The sequence below is a fragment of the Anguilla anguilla genome, chromosome 13 (assembly GCF_013347855.1).
Source record: "Anguilla anguilla isolate fAngAng1 chromosome 13, fAngAng1.pri, whole genome shotgun sequence".
Lineage (NCBI taxonomy): Eukaryota > Metazoa > Chordata > Actinopteri > Anguilliformes > Anguillidae > Anguilla > Anguilla anguilla.
The window spans coordinates 8,589,212-8,605,746 of NC_049213.1; the positions used below are offsets into that span (position 1 = coordinate 8,589,212).

At 43.4% G+C, this 16,535-nt stretch overlaps 1 protein-coding gene across 1 annotated transcript; it reads left to right on the forward strand.

The window, feature by feature from the left end:
- Positions 1-7,664: 7,664 nt before the first annotated feature.
- Positions 7,665-16,398, forward strand: LOC118210874 (probable G-protein coupled receptor 173). The gene is made up of 2 exons (XM_035387347.1): positions 7,665-8,753; positions 14,971-16,398. Exon 2 carries the CDS (start codon positions 15,184-15,186, stop codon positions 16,345-16,347), a length of 1,164 nt encoding a protein of 387 aa, XP_035243238.1. The 5' UTR covers positions 7,665-8,753; positions 14,971-15,183; the 3' UTR covers positions 16,348-16,398.
- Positions 16,399-16,535: the final 137 nt, after the last annotated feature.

A 16,535-nucleotide genomic window follows, 5' to 3' on the forward strand; every position in this document is an offset into this window, starting at 1 on the left:
ATTTCCATCTGTGCTAAAGGGGTTTTATGACAATGCTTGGGAGAAAGTCTGTGTGCATTTGCAGTGTTCGTGTGTGAGACAAAAGAGAAATGTTTTTGAGCACATAAACTCCCATCAAATCCTAAACCTGTCTTTGCGTTTCTCATTTTACACTTTCGTTTTCAAATCATTCATCATTCTTCTGATTAACCATTAATGAGTTTCCATGCACAGTGCACTTTTATTGCTCTGCGTGACACCTTGTATTACCGCACTTTGTCACAGTGAAGCAGTGTAAATATTTACACCATAGTGCCTTGGGAAAATGCAGACTTCAGTGCTTTAGAAATTTCACTGCAGTAAACACTGTTACCGAATTACTCTGTTCTCCCATGAGCCTTTGCACCATGGAATTACTTTTTTTTTCTGTGTGGGCAGTGCTATATGTTCCAGGACAGCTTTGTGTGTCTAATAATCTTATGTGCATCCATGTCTTTCCCTCCATTTTGGCAGAGTTGTGTCTGCAGCTAGTTCTGCCTTGAGTATACCACTCAAAGTTATAATCCTTCCATTATTACTTTAAGCATTCGTTAAGACTATTATTATTATTAATGTTGTTGTTGTTGTTGTTTAATAATGAATAAAGATGTCAAGATTGACTGAGGGGGAAAAAAATTGTATGCCACAAGACAAGATTAGCAATTAGCAGCCAATTATTCCGTTCATAAATTGCTTAATTTTTGAGGAAAATAACCCAAAACCTGGATTCAATAAAACAAAGGAATTTGGATTCACCACTTATAGAGAAAGCCCTACAGCATAATTACTGTGCAGGTAACTAATTTATCCCTGAGATCCCAAACACCTACTTCTGTTGTACATCTTATGTCAAATCCCAGGAGAGCTCTTCAGGGGTCACATGGGCATTGTACTGTATGTGTCAGGGTCCATGTGTAAAATGCGTAGCAAATTTTCTGAGATTAGGAGTAGTTTCTGTCACAAACGGGTGTTCTCTGAAATGGCAGGATTCTTCTGGATCTCACAAACTGGATTATATCGCTTTTTCCAGATGTTCTCATGTCGAAAATACATTAGATATCCAAAAAACCTGCGATCGCTTGACATTAGTACTCACTTTTATCGACCAATTATCCTCCCTAGTTAGTTTGCATTTTAAAACGGTTCATTTTGGTGAGGTCCTGCAAAACGAATGGGAGTGAACTGGGAAACCAGGAGGAACGGTGATGTACGGTCGTGAACTGCCGCGAACGGTCAACAGGGACATCTGATGCTGCTAGTATTCACACCATGCAAATACATGCATAATATGTGGCAAGCTCCACAAAAATGACTTGTGCTACACCAAAGTGAACCCCTTTAAGTAGAACACTGAACGCCTCACGACAAAGCCCTGACCTGGACATACGATAATTCATATAGAGTTTTGGCAATATTGGTCTAAAAAAACAAACCTGATATACACGTGCCTTCATGATCCTACCACTGCACCACGCAGCGTGTTGGGATGCAATCTTGCAGATGTGCGAAATCAGAACAAACACAATATAATGTAACCTAGTGGGTGGCAGCAAAATAAACACCCATTGGGAATTTTTGTTGTTATTATTAAAGAGAAATGTAGAGAAACTCCTTTAGATCATTTAGGCGGAAGTGGGAGGAGCCAGGGAGTCACTCCAGCTACCATAAAAAGAGCTCATGCTCTGATACTGTCCTTGAAAGGGTATCCATTACATGAGCACCAGCAAAGTCAAGCCAATAAAACCACAGGGAAAACCCCCCTAAAAACAGCACCAGGTACATTTCAGTAAAGGATCAGAACAGCAACCGCAGGACAGAAATCTGCAGAACATAAATGTACAGTTTCTGTTTATTTCCTGTTTTTCTGTAAGGTGTTTTGTAACAGCATCTCTGTAAAAAAGGCGCTGTACAACTCAAACTTCGCTGAATTCAACTCTCGGCAGTGAATGGGGGATTTGGCCCCACAGTGAGTGCCAAGGGCCTCTACATGAAAGAAATGCAGGAACTACAGAAAAGAAAATGAACATTTGTAAGATAAGATGTCAGAGATCAAGGCCTCGCATTCTGCGAGTCTGTATTTCAGTGAGTGAGCTCAGGAGCTCAGGAGTGTGTGTAAGATCATATGACGATGTGCCTTCTAGAAGTCCGTGCCCATAGTAGTCAAGGTCAAAGAAACTGTGCTGGTGCTTTACAGAGTAAATAACATGGTGTTCGTGAGTGTGTTGCTTTCTGACAAATCAAGTATCCAACTAACTGCACACATTCACACAGAAATACATTATTTTATCTTCTTTGGTTTGGAACCACTTTTGGAAACAAGATTTAAAGTAAATGTATTTGGCATTGCTTGAAAATCACCCCAAGATCATGTCATGTCTTGTCTCCATTACATTCAAATGAAATTAACAAAGTTACAAAGTTGTGTTTAATTCAAAATGAGACACAATCAGTGTGCAATTCACTATATTCCATGTGAAACTAATTGTACTTTAGGGATAACTGACACTAGGGTGTAGCTAGGACAGCATGTTGTATAACTTAACAAAATTTCCCATTTATCCAAAGAAAAACTTGACAATTTAAGTTTTGGCATTTTTGTCACTTTTTGGATATAAGAATATAGTATTATGTATTTTTGATTTTTCATTGAAACATTTTTCAGAATAAATGTCCTCACATTATTTTTAAAATTATTTCACCATGGTTGATGAATAAAGATGATTTCAATCAATCTCAATGGAAAATGAGATATTTAAAATATTAGTATTTTCACTGGTTGGCATTTTTTTACATCGTTACATATTTGTTGCATAGGTATTGTTCATGATAAATGTCCTTAAATAAATTTTCTTTCTCCTAATGTGAGAATGTAGAAATGGGCAGGCCTCTGGTTGTTTAAGACATCTGATTATACCAGAGGACTGCCCATTTCTACAACACAGAATGACCCTTCTAAGCCAAAACTGTATTAAAAAGATTATTCCCAAGAATATCAAGTAACTTCTGCCATAAAGGGAATCTTTTTTCATATCAATAGTCAATACCACCTGAATTTCTGATGTAAACAGAAACTAAAAATGGACGGAGTAATGCAAATTAATATCTACCACTACACTTCCAACAACATACAGTATAAATACATAATATGTTTATCCTTGTCATATTGACACATAGTCATTTAACAGGCCACCAAATGTCTGAGCCACTCAATATTCTCTGTCAAAAAAATGCATTTCCATATTGGATAATACACAGCATAAAGTGTAAAATTGGTCATAACTTGACCACTCATAAAAACAAAAACAAAAAATAACGACCTGTACTACAAAAACAAAAAATAAAAAGACAAATACACCAATGTCTTTGTTAATTTATTTGTTTTTTAATGAGGCCGTTCAATGTGAAGAAGCCCACGCAGGCCCAGGTGGCCCATTGCACATAATAAAAAGAAACGTGGACAATAGACTGTTGAATGAAAGCCTTTATTTTCAAGGTCTGTGTATAGAATCCTGACGCACTCTGTCATTGCTCCGGCAGTTTGTACAATTTCTCTCGCGTGAGGTTAGAATGTGGACGTGACAACAGGCTACAGAATCCTTTCTGCGCGTGGGCCTCGAATTATCGATTTAGAGAGCCTGTTTTTGACCGGTCTCTATCAAGACTTATCCAAGGGCGAGCCACGCACTTCTTTCACTTTAGGTCTTGAATGAAAATATCCCGGAGCTTCTAATAACCCGAGCTCCTAACGTCGCCGAAAAGGTCGCGCATAGCGGCGAAGTCACGGTGTCGGGCTACAGAAGAGGGAGCAAGCAAGATCAGTGTTCAGAAGCCCACAGTTCCACCCGCCAGCTGCCAGACAAATGGCAAGTCATTGTCTCGTCGTCAGAAAAATAAAATTGCTGTTTGTTTAGAACCAAATAGGCGCAGTCCCATTTAAACCTAAATTGGCTGAAAATATTGTCGGCTATTCTGTATGGAGAATATGGCTTTACTAGTGGCAGGTGGAGCGCTGCACGCGATGCATCATAAGGGCAGAAGGCATGACATTTTGGAAGTTGGCTAACATATGGCACTTTTGCCGCTTTAGGTGGACTGCCATGTGCCTATTCCAGTATGTGCGTCTTTTTGAGATGCAAAAAAAAAAAAAAACCTGGACTGGAATAAAAAAACTGGACTGGAAGAAAAAAAAACCTGGACTGGAATAAAAAAAAACTATACTGAAAAAAAACCTGGACTGGAATAAAAAACTGAACTGCAAAAAAAGCCTGGACTGGAATAAAAAAAACAATTGGAGTAAAAGAAAAAAACTGGAGTGGAAGAAAAAAAAAAAACCTGGACTGGAATAAAAAAAACTGGACTGGATGAAGAAAAAAAACTTGCACTGGAAGAAAAAAAAACTGAACAGGAAAAAAAACTGAACTGGAAGAAAAGAAAACAGGACTGGAAGAAAAAAAAACAGGACTGGAAGAAAAAAAACCTGGACTGGAAGAAAACAAATTGGACTGGAAGAATAAAAAACCTGGACTGGAAGGAAAAAAAACAGATACAGATACAGATACAGATAATGACATCTATGCACACCCTTAATAGACACACAGTTACAGTTAATTTCTCCCAAAGGTGTGTTGGCTTAAGCATGAACAATATATAATTATAATCCAAATACTTTGGTAAATATGCAAATGCATTCTAATTCATCAGTAAATCAGCAGTGTTCCTAAGGGAGGCAACCCCATCTTTCCCTAACACTGGCAGTAAAATAGTCAGTGCACCTTGTTAAATGAACATGTGTTAAATAAGGGTGTTATTATAACCCAGTCAAGTGCATTCAGAACTTTTATACTTCCACAGTTGTGGAAAGCACCTCTATCTATCACACAGTCTGTTTTATTTTATTCCCATTTCTGTTAGGCCATCTGTGTCCCATGTTAATCCAGTGGTTCAGACAGCTGCTGTCTTCGGCGTGAAAGCACATCAGAGCGATGCCGTGTCAGGCCAAAACAAAACGGTTCACCGCTAATTTGGATGGGATGCTGCAACACCCCTGGTGCCTGGAAGGTAGATTACAATTTACTGCCGCAGGTAGCCGAATGCTCCTGGCATTCCTGAGCTGGTGGAACCATCTGGTATTTTCTGCTGAGATGACGAAGACTGAAATGAGTAAATATTTATCACTGAGGTCATAATACTTGCCTTGGTAATGAAGACAACTTATTTATTTTAAATGTATGATTAATGTCAAACTGTGCTTATTACAATGTGTGAGGGGACTCCATAATGTCCTCAAGTTCCCAATATGCCTTTCTAATTCTATGCCGTTCATTATCCTACAGTTTCATAGTTTATATGTAGCCCTGTGTCTACAGCTCAGCTGACCTTCACAGGACCCTCTAGGAAACAAGGTGTTAAATCTCAGGTGGCTTTATCCTCCTAATATATCCAAATATATTCTTCCACAATGTTTTAAAAAAAATCAGAGAGGTGGCTGCTGGGAGATTCATCCTGTCAGGGCTCAGGCCTCTGTTAAGGCTCTGTTCCAGTGTGAGCATGGGCCCCACGGTCTGGTAACTGTTAAGACTCTGTTCCAGTGTGAGGATGGGCCCCATGGTCTGGTACCTGTTAAGGCTCTGTTACAATGTGTGCTGTGGCCCATTGGTCTGGTACTGAGTGCAGGCTGTGCCCAATGACAGCCACAGTTGGCTCTGGGGTCACTGAAGGATTGGGGCGGGGGGTGGGGCGGTGTTCAGTTGGCTGGGATGACAGTGTCTCACTGAGCAACAGCGACCCCTGCTGGTGGATCAGACACCTGCACGTTGGCCTGCTGAGCTGCACATGAAGTGTCTTCCTCAAAAGAAGTGGCAGCTGACACCACATGCATCAGAAGAGAACACATGCTTGTCTGCACTCTCCTGATTGGATAGTAGAGGCTGTGCTAGCGAGCGCATTCCAAATTCCGAATCTGGGAGAAAAAGTGGGGAAAGCATTTAAAAAAGATATGATTCCAAAAACTGTTTTTGTGACATCCCATTGTACAGGACTATGGATTCTGCATAATCCATGGTATGGAAGCTACCTTGCCACTTGGTCTTCAGTCTACTTGAATTTACACATGCCACACCACTTTTGGGAAGGAGGAATAAGGATTTTCACACCACTGCACATGTTCAAGTTTATCAATGTACTTCTAGTGTTAAAAGCCTTCCCAGCTAAATTATCAAATGATGGTTACTAACTTGCTTGATAAATCTCTTGATTATGCTCTTGTAACTGCATTATTATTATTATTATTATTATTATTATTATTATTATTATTATTATTATTATTATTATCATTACTACTACTCATACACATATGCACACACACACACACACACAACTGACCTAATGATGATCTAGGATCAGTGGACCCCTCTCCATACCCTGATCGTATTCACTGCAAGCTGAAAGGCAAGACTGATCCTAGATCAGCACTCCTACTCAGAGCTATATAAATTTACAATTTTAGATTTGGCAGATGCTCATATTCAGAGCATTTTCCAAAGCAGTACAGCATCAGGAGTGAACATTCAACACAAGCAGGGTCAGTGACTAACTTCTGAGTGCCTTGAAAACAAGGAGGTGGATACGAATGTGAGAATATAGAATATACAAATACTGTCTTCACCACCAGGTGGTGCTAAAGAAACACTCACAGATCAACTTGAGGTAATTTTTGCAACAAAGATTTTTCAATTCAACAGCCACCTTGTACTAAAAAGAGGGCAAAGTAATGATGCTGTCCATGGTGCTGAACCACCTCCACATGCCTCCATATGAGGAGCTATGGTTTATGGGAGGCAACTATAGCATCAAGGGAGAGGCTACTATAGCATACTGGGAGAGGCTATTATAGTGTACAGGGGGAGGCTACTGTAGCATACAGGGAGAGGCTAATATAGTGTATAGGGGGAGGCTTCTATGGCACACAGTAGCTTCTACAGCATACCGGGCCAGCAGCCACACCGCCATGCACCCTGCTCCTGCTCAATGGTTCAAGCTCAGCAGGTGTGGGCTGTCTTAATAGCTGGATGGGAGACCTCCAGCAACGACTAGCCTAATCAGCTTTGCAGTTCAACAAAAAAAGCAGCAGAAAATATGTATTATTATTATTATTATTATTATATTTCTAACGTCTGGTTTATATATACTGTAGTGCCTCCATAATTTCCAGTTCAGTTTGTAAAGTATTTGCACCAGGGAGCACTCCCTATTTCTGGCTCATTACTACATTCATATTCAGCTGGATCTCTTGCTATTTTACAGTATATTTATTTATTATATCGTTATGGTGTACTCAATTACTGCTTACAAAAAAACATGGAAGCAATTGTAAGTCGTGCTGACAAAATTACATGTTTGATAAATTTGCAGGTCACTGTGTCAACACTCACCCACAAACACACAGAGTATATAATTTTTGTATCTGATTATAAAGCATTTGCATTTTTGCATGGTCGGAAATTTAAAGTTACACGATCCGTCAGCGAGTTCTCAATCGGGAATTTCTTAATGGAGTCACAGAATGACCACCGCTGTATTATTTTCTAATGGTGCAATGAGTATCCGGGTGGCTGGGGCAGCGTGGGTGTCCAATGGGCATGAGACATTCTCCCTCAGAATCTGCCCACGAAGTTAGCCGAGGAAAGCCGAATTTCAAGAGCCGCCCTTTCAAAAATCAGCAGTACAAACATCTTGATCACTTTTCTTCATTTTTCGATGTATACCTAATAAATACATTGTGGCGGCAGACAGGAAAAAGAAGACCACGATAGGATTCGTTAACGGTGTCTCTTTCGGCGCAGCCAGGGAGAAACAGGCGTGGGCTTTGTAAATACATGGGGTGCCTTCTCAGGCGCCGCGTGCACGTATATTCACATGCGCCTGCGAACACAACTGGATGCGCTCGAAGATGGACAGGAACACGAAGATTCTCCCGATCGTGAAAGAACATGGAGTGGATTAACGTTGTATTGTGTGTTAAATATGGTAATAAAAAACGAACGCATGCGACAAAGGCTTGGGGCAGATACGGACCGTAGGCTATATCCTTGCGTTTGTTGCTGCGCCTTTCTTTTGATTATTATTCTGGGATAGATTACTTCTATAAAAATGTGGCCCAGGTGTGGGCACCCGCTCCAAAGGAAGAACACTGATATGTATCCACATATAATCAGCCTTTTTTAAATATGTGATTTTCTATTATGCTTTACTGGTTTAATTTTTGGCTACTGTTGTTTCCACCGTTGGATAGAAAGCTGAGATTTATGGGAATTCCGAAGACATGACATGCACACGAAAGAAGAGGAAACGCAATTTTTTGTTCATTAAAACGATTTTATTTCGAGGCACTTAAATGAAAATACCCGCAACGGACATAAGTGTCATTGCAATAAAATACCTTTCCCGCGGGGTTTGGTCCATTTTAACGGATTTTTCTGAACAGCTTGAATGAGACTAGAGACTTGTTCATTGTAGCTGATTCAGTTTATCCCATATGTGTTTTTTGTGTTTGAGTTTGCCTTAGAAAGGACGATATGGCGTGTTTAAGATATTTAAATCACCATATACTTCTCTGTGGCTCTTCCCGTTGCCAAGAATAAGGCTTTTCTACTCCTACATTAACTGCAACTAACCACTAAAAAGGCCTGGATCTGAATTTGAAGCCTTTTGTGTCGACCAGAGCACAAGATAACCAGGTAAGGCATTGCGTTAAATTTCCTATGACATTCTCTCACTGTTTTTATGAGCATCATTTCAGCGCAAACCCCGGCCTTCAGCCAAATGCGTTACCGTAGGATAAATGTATTAAGACAAAGCATCTGTGTGTAGCGTGCTATGAGTGAGATGTTAGTTTTAAAAACACACACACCTCCATTTCTGAAGTCAAGTATTCAAATGGCGGGGGATATATAGTTTATTTTAAAATATATCCATTTGCTGGTATGTTTTATACTGTGCTAATAAACATTACTCGCAATAATCCTCAGATGGGAGGTGGGTTACACATGAGTCTCTTGGAGACCCAGCCATACCATGTTATCAGCGTGAGCATCTGCCCCTTACTGCTGTGTAAGCGAAGGTGTTCATACAGTAGGCGAATGCAGAGGCACAGATGGCGTATCCATCTGTACATGTGCACTACATTTTTGTGACGATGTAACTGAACTACCATATTTCTTTCCTAAGAAATAAATTAAAGTATTCTCACTGAAAGCGCCGCGGTTGCGTTTGTTTTCTAGCAATTACGCGGCCGTAATTGTTCTGGAAATGTGAAAAGCATGCATATGATATAGACAGTTTTTTTAACGGATTCCGCGTTGGCCCCATCCCGCAAACACCATGGAGACAAGAATATTGCTCTTCCTTCCCATTTTTGAACAAAGGCCTTGTCTCCCTCTCCCCCGCTGAACCCGCAGCTCATCGGGAAGTTCGGTTCCGGCCTGCGGGCGCTAACGCAGCTTCCTATCGGAGAAGGCCAGTGCCGGCAACCCTGCAGGTTGCACCTGTTATGGACGCGGACACCGAACAATACAAATCAAATGTACCCTTTCACAAAGCTTTTGTCCGTTCGCACGACTATTACAATCTCAGCAGCCTATTATATTCCTGAATTTATTATTGTCTGCCAAAATCTAGTTCTTTTGTGAGGACGAAAGCTCTCCATCTTGGCTGGGTTCTTTTTAATCTGCTTACATTTTATCCCTGAAATACCCTACGGTGACCCCGAGTTCACCCCGCGTGGAATGCTCATTTTCACAGCATTTTTTAAGCATGTTATCATCAAACTGTCGGGTCTGCGCTCCCAGCACCGGGTTTGCGTCGCATTTAAAACCAAATCAAGGAACTACAGTTCCTTCAAAAAATCCTGTGTTGATAATAGATGGAAGCCAAGACGAGCAACGGCTTTATGACTGAAACAGTACCTGGCCTATGCTAGCATCAGTGTGGGTAGTGCAATATGTACTTGGATCAGTGTGGGTAGTGTAAAATGTGTTTGGATCCATATGGATTGTGTAATATGTGTTTAGAACAGTGTGGGTAGTGTAATATGTGGATGTATCATTGTGGATAGTGTACTATGGGTTTGGATCTGTGTGGTTTATGTAAAATGTGTTTGGATGCATGTTGGTAGTGTAATATGTGCTGAGATCAGTATAATATGTGCTTTTATCAGTGTTGGCAGAGTTATGTGTTTGGATCCATGTGGGTTGTGTAATATGTGTTAGCATCAGTGTGGGTAGTGTAATATGTGTTTGGGTCAGTGTGGGTAGTCTAATATGTGTTTGGTTCAATGTGGGTAGTGTAATATGTGTTTGGGTCAGTGTGGGTAGTGTCATATGTGTTTGCATCAGCGTGGATAGTGTAATATGTGTTTGGATCAGTGTGGGTAGTGTAATATGTGTTTGGATCAGTGTGGGTAGTGTAATATGGTTTTGGATCAGTGTGGGTAGTGTAATATGGTTTTGGATCAGTTTGGGTAGTGTAATATGTAGCTGGATCATTGTGGATAGTGTAATATGCAGCTGGATCAGTGTGGATAGTGTAATATGGTTTTGGATCAGTGTGGGTAGTGTAATATGTGTTTGGATCAGTGTGGGAAGTGTAGTATGTGGCTGGATCAGTGTGGGGAGTGTAATATGTGTTTGGGTCAGCGTGGGTAGTGTAATATGTGGTTGGATCAATGTGGGTAGTGTAATATGTGTTTGGGTCAGTGTGGGTAGTGTAATATGTGTTTGGATCAGTGTGGGTAGTATAATATGTGTTTGGATCCATATGGGTTGTTTAATATGTGTTTGGATCAATGTGGGTAGTGTAATATGGTTTTGGATCAGTGTGGGTAGTGTAATATGGTTTTGGATCAGTTTGGGTAGTGTAATATTTGTTTGGATCAGTGTGGATCGTGTAATATTTGTTTGGTTTAGTGTGGGACAAGCCCACACTGTCTCTCAGACAGGCGCACAGGGTGTCTCAGACAAGCACACTCCGGTCGGAGGACAAACCCACCAAATATCATGCTGTGTACCTGTGGTCACCTGTGGAGCTGTCTGTCACAGCTGGGGCATGTGCACGTTCCTTCATTTGATATTCTGACATTATAATATCACTGTCATTCCTTTGATATTCTAATATTATACAGCATGTTCATTCATTTATTATATGGCACTTTTATTAATTTGATATTCTACTATCATAGCGCTCTTTTATTCATTTTATATTACAATATTATATGTATAACTGCGAGTCTGCATTTGGCAGACTTGTAGAAGCAGATTAAAGGGTGGTTATGATTTGAAAGGCTGGTGTCACAGTAGCAGCAGTGAGTGGAGTAAAATGTGAGTGAAAATCTCAGTCTGCTTGTAAGAGCCTGTGCTGACTGTGTGTAGACAGGAAGTGTCCAGTACATTTTATCTCGACTTTGTGAGTGTGAAAGTAAACCCTCCTTGCCTTATCCCGGTCCCTTGCTGTTTCCAAGTTGTATGGCTGTGGTTGTTTGCGTCCGCAATTCATTGTATTTTGTAACCTGGTTGGTTACTGTGAGATTCATCTTTCAAACTGCACAGTGTGCTGTAGCAAGCTCACTCGAGTGGTTCACCCAATCAAATGTTTTGGTCAGACCTGGGAGAGATTTTAGATTCAAATAGTTTTCTAAGCTTTACTGATCTTGTCTGGTGTATTTGAACCAATGAAATACTCTCAAAAAGTGCAAACCCCGCCTTCTGGTCATATTGACAGGCTCAATTACACCAGGCAAGATCAACAGAGCACAGAAAAGTATTTGAATCCAAAACAAATACGTATTTGACCCATGTCTGGTTTGGATGGGGCGCATTTCAGAAAATGCAGGAAGCTCCTACATGATTCTCCCATGCGCTGGTCCACTGGGGGCGCTCACCTAAAAAGAGGGGAGGGCTACTCATGGCAGCCCCCAGCCATTGCTGCTCCCCTGCACCTGCAGGGGTCCAGTGCTTTTTTGTAATATTTAAATGCTGTAATTCTCCATAAAGTTTCTGTATCTTCATATTTCCTTCTATGGACATGGTGTCAGTTCACCTAATGGGAGCACTGAGCAGTCTCCAGGAAACTGGAATATGCTACCAAGTTATAACCACTGGTAGTGAACGTCCCAGCAAAGTGAATGAATGAATGAGAAATTTATATTCATGAAAATGGGGCTTACGTGTCAGCCATCAGTGTCAAGTAATTTTGTGCACGTGTGCAGCAACTGGACAAACGCACTTTTAGAAAAAGGGAATGTTGGCATGTGCAACTTAAGCACTGTTTTATTCAAAATGAGTGACCCTCTTTTCCTGCCATTTTAATCAGGAATTCTTGTGATGTAAATGTCTTTGGTAGCTTAAGTGTGATGATAACTTTAGTGACCCATCTGCACCTCATCACAAGTGGAGTTTTGCTCTGGTGAACTAAAAGACTGGCACACATCACTGAATGTTTAACTGTGTTCAGTGATTTGCCTTCTGATTATCTGAACTTCTTTTCTAGAATTTGTTAATTACTGTAAAGTACAAAAAAATTAATATTAGTTTTGTTTAACAAAAATGGATCACTGGCTAAAGCAAAGGATAAATTAATTTATACTGGACTAATGTCGCTTTTCCTTACAAAGAACTTTTAAAATCATGCTTACAAGTACATGCTTACAAGTAAATGCCAGCATTGACTTCAGAAGCCCTCATTAGATTGTTACTGAGCACCTGAAATTGTGTATTTGGGAAAAAATTAGCACACACAGCAAAATTGTTTTGGTGAAGGTCAGAAACTAAAAACAATAACAAATGTGGGTTGAATCCCTGCCAGAATCTATAATTGCATATCATAAAATACAAAATCTACTCATGTCTTTTTCTTGGGGGAGTGGGGGGGGACTAAATGCTATCATGCACCCACTCCCGACTGGTTGTAAGGTGTTGTAGCTTAGCAACAGGCACAGTAATTAGTGTGATGGGAGCTGGCATGATCCAGCTCTGCAGCGTGTGGAGGAAACAGCTGATGGGTTTTACAGGGAGAAGGGAGGCAAAAGCGGAGGTTCTCCTCAGCGTGGAGCACCCGACGCTCGGAGGAGGCACGCTCCCATTCACTGTTTCAGAGGAGGTGATGTTGTGAGCATTTCTGGATGTTGTGAGCATTTCTGAAGGTGGAATGAGCCGGAAATATTAGGGAGTTCCCTACCTTGGTCCTGGAGAGCCGCAGGGTCTGCTGGGGTCCCCAGCCCCGGTCCTGGAGAGCCACAGGGTCTGCTGGGGTCCCTGGCCCTGGTTCTGGAGAACTGTAGGGTCTGCTGGGGTCCTCGGCTCCGGTCCTGGGGAGCCGCAGGGTCTGCTGGGGTCCCCGGCCCTGGTTCTGGAGAGCCGTAGGGTCTGCTGGGGTCCTCGGCTCCGGTCCTGGAGAGCCACAGGGTCTGCTGGGGTCCCCGGCCCTGGTGCTGGAGAGCTGCAGGGTCTGCTGGTTTTTGTTCCGACCTTAAATTTAGCTAGCAGTTGAGACCTAAGAAACCAGGTGGACAAATCTAACTGAGTAAATGTGCTCTTTAGAAAATCAATGACTTGGTGAATCTATTAAGTGCTAAAGCACAGCAAAAGCCAGCAGACCCTGTGGTCTGTGACTCTCTGGGCTTGTGAGCAATTAGGTGGGGTTCAGCTATTATGAGGACACCTGTGGAGTCAGTGGCACCAGGACATGAGGTGAGCTCGGTGCACTGTGCTCTCAGGGTCAGACCACAGAGCTGAAGCACAGCGTTTTAACAGCATACGCTCCCTGGCATTGAGCTGTATCTTCTTCACTAGAGCCTATAATACCTCAGTATTCAAGATGACAGATTTATTATCCAGAGAGCACACATGCACTCTGAGATTCTGACTCCTCTTTCAGAAAATAGTGCACCTGAACAGCCTATACAACTGGTTTACAAGCATGGTCTGCATGTGTACCTATGAGACTACAGCAGTGTCATAAGAGTGTAGGAAATGCTAATTGCTAACAGCATCTATTAATACAGGGCAACAAGCTACTGTAGAGGGTGAATCTTTCCCATTTCTTTCCCTGTTCACCTATGTACTCACAGTACGTTCAGTTCTCAAGCCGTAGCATTAAATTGCTTCTGTGATAAATCTTGTAATCATATCCAAGAAGTTTTAATACAACTTTCCACCCTGTCTGGCTTCTTCAGTGGAGGCTAAAGTCATGAAAGTGGTGATCTTCTTTAGCCTTCTCTGTCAGACCTAGCTCTGCTGCTCTCTTGACTGTTTGGTGAACAAAGCTGATTGTTATTCTCTAAATGAGGTTTAAGATATTTTATAATAATTGCGTCTTCTAATTCTGTCAGTTATACTAGCACCTGCATCACAGATGAAACCCCAGACTAAAGCTGTAGTTGACCAGTTAACCATCCTTTATACTTGCTCAGGATTATAACACACATTGCTAGTATGGAACACCAGCTTACCATTGGCAGTTTTCTCACCTGAAATTCAGTAAGAGGTCGATAGAGTCTTCTCAGCCAATTATATTGTCCCTCCCCAGTAATCTACGTCAATTGAAAGTTTTTAATTGGATGTAATTGGTTTCGTTACAGAACAAATAAAATGTGCAAAATGTAACTCTGTCTTTACTCATCTCCGCCATTTATTACATGCATATTAAAAATTCACATAATTTAGGATTTGTCAACTTGTTCAAGGGGACTGTTTGCACTCAAAAATTCATCCATCAGATTTCATCTTTCCACTGCTTAATTGTGTTTTTATGAGGATCTTAATTGATCGGTAATATGTCTAAGTAATGTGAGTGGTTTAATTATTATTCTGTACCATCGGTTGGTTTTGCAAAGCCTTGGGCCAGGCCTGCTTGTGTTATTTGGAGTCTGCCCCTGTAACCTGAGTCTGTTTGTGTTTGCAGGCCCTGACTCAGAGAAAGCGGGGGTTGATCAGGGGAACATGGGGCGATGCAGAAGGGCCTGCACTCCTTCGTTGTGAGCGGAAGAGGACAGGCAGCCACGAGGACGGAGGAGAGAGCAGCGGGAGGAGGAGGAGGAGGAGGAGGAGGAGGAGGCGAAGGGGAGGTGGCAGAGGCGGCTCGGAGGCGGGAGGACGGCGCTACGGAGACCGCGGGATGGCCAACGGGAGTGAGAGCGGCGCGGGCGACGACCTCGGCAGCCCGCTGGCGGGCGGGGCCTCGGGCGGGGCGGCGGGCGGGGCGGCGTCCTCGGCCGCGCCCACCTACGCCAAGCTGGTCCTGCTGGGCCTGATCATCTGCGTGAGCCTGGCGGGGAACCTGCTGGTCTCCCTGCTGGTGCTGCGGGACCGCGCCCTGCACAAGGCCCCGTACTACTTCCTGCTGGACCTGTGCCTGGCCGACACCATCCGCTCGGCCGTCTGCTTCCCCTTCGTCCTGGTGTCCATCCGCAGCGGCTCGGCCTGGACCTACAGCGTGCTCAGCTGCAAGGTGGTGGCCTTCATGGCCGTGCTCTTCTGCTTCCACGCCGCCTTCATGCTCTTCTGCATCAGCGTCACACGCTACATGGCCATCGCCCACCACCGCTTCTACTCCAAGCGCATGACCTTCTGGACCTGCGTGGCCGTGGTCTGCATGGTGTGGACGCTGTCCGTCGCCATGGCCTTCCCGCCCGTCTTCGACGTGGGCACCTACAAGTTCATCCGGGAGGAGGACCAGTGCATCTTCGAGCACCGCTACTTCAAGGCCAACGACACGCTGGGCTTCATGCTGATGCTGGCCGTGCTCATCCTGGCCACCCACGTGGTCTACATGAAGCTGCTGCTCTTCGAGTACAAGCACCGCAAGATGAAGCCCGTGCAGATGGTCCCGGCCATCAGCCAGAACTGGACCTTCCACGGGCCCGGCGCCACGGGCCAGGCGGCGGCCAACTGGATCGCGGGCTTCGGTCGGGGGCCCATGCCCCCCACCCTGCTGGGGATCCGGCAGAACCTGCACAACCAGAACCGGCGGCTGCTGGGGATGGAGGAGTTCCGGGCGGAGAAGAGCCTGGGCCGGATGTTCTACGTCATCACGCTCTTCTTCCTGGTGCTCTGGTCACCCTACATCGTGGGCTGCTACTGGCGGGTGTTCGTCAAGGCCTGCACCATCCCGCACCGCTACCTCTCCACCACCGTGTGGATGAGCTTCGCCCAGGCCGGGGTCAACCCCATCATCTGCTTCGTCCTCAACAAGGACCTGAAGAAGGGGCTGATGACGCACCTGCCCACCCGCTGCAGGACTAAACCGCGGCTACCCAGAGAGCCTTACCGTGTCATGTGACCAGGGAGGGGAGGGGCTTAGGTAGGTAGGTAGGTAGGTAGGTAGGGCTGTGGGTTCACATTTTTTCATTTTTTTATTTTTCTTTTTCTTTTTTTTTGGGGGGGGGGGGCAAACAGGTGGGTGGGGGTGGGCCTGTGGGTATTGAGGGGCTGAGGGATTGCCATGTTGGAAGCATTATAGAATTTGAT

Bases quoted from the DNA above. Each gene is read 5' to 3' on its own strand.
- LOC118210874 (XM_035387347.1), top strand. From the start codon at position 15,184: ATGGCCAACGGGAGTGAGAGCGGCGCGGGCGACGACCTCGGCAGCCCG.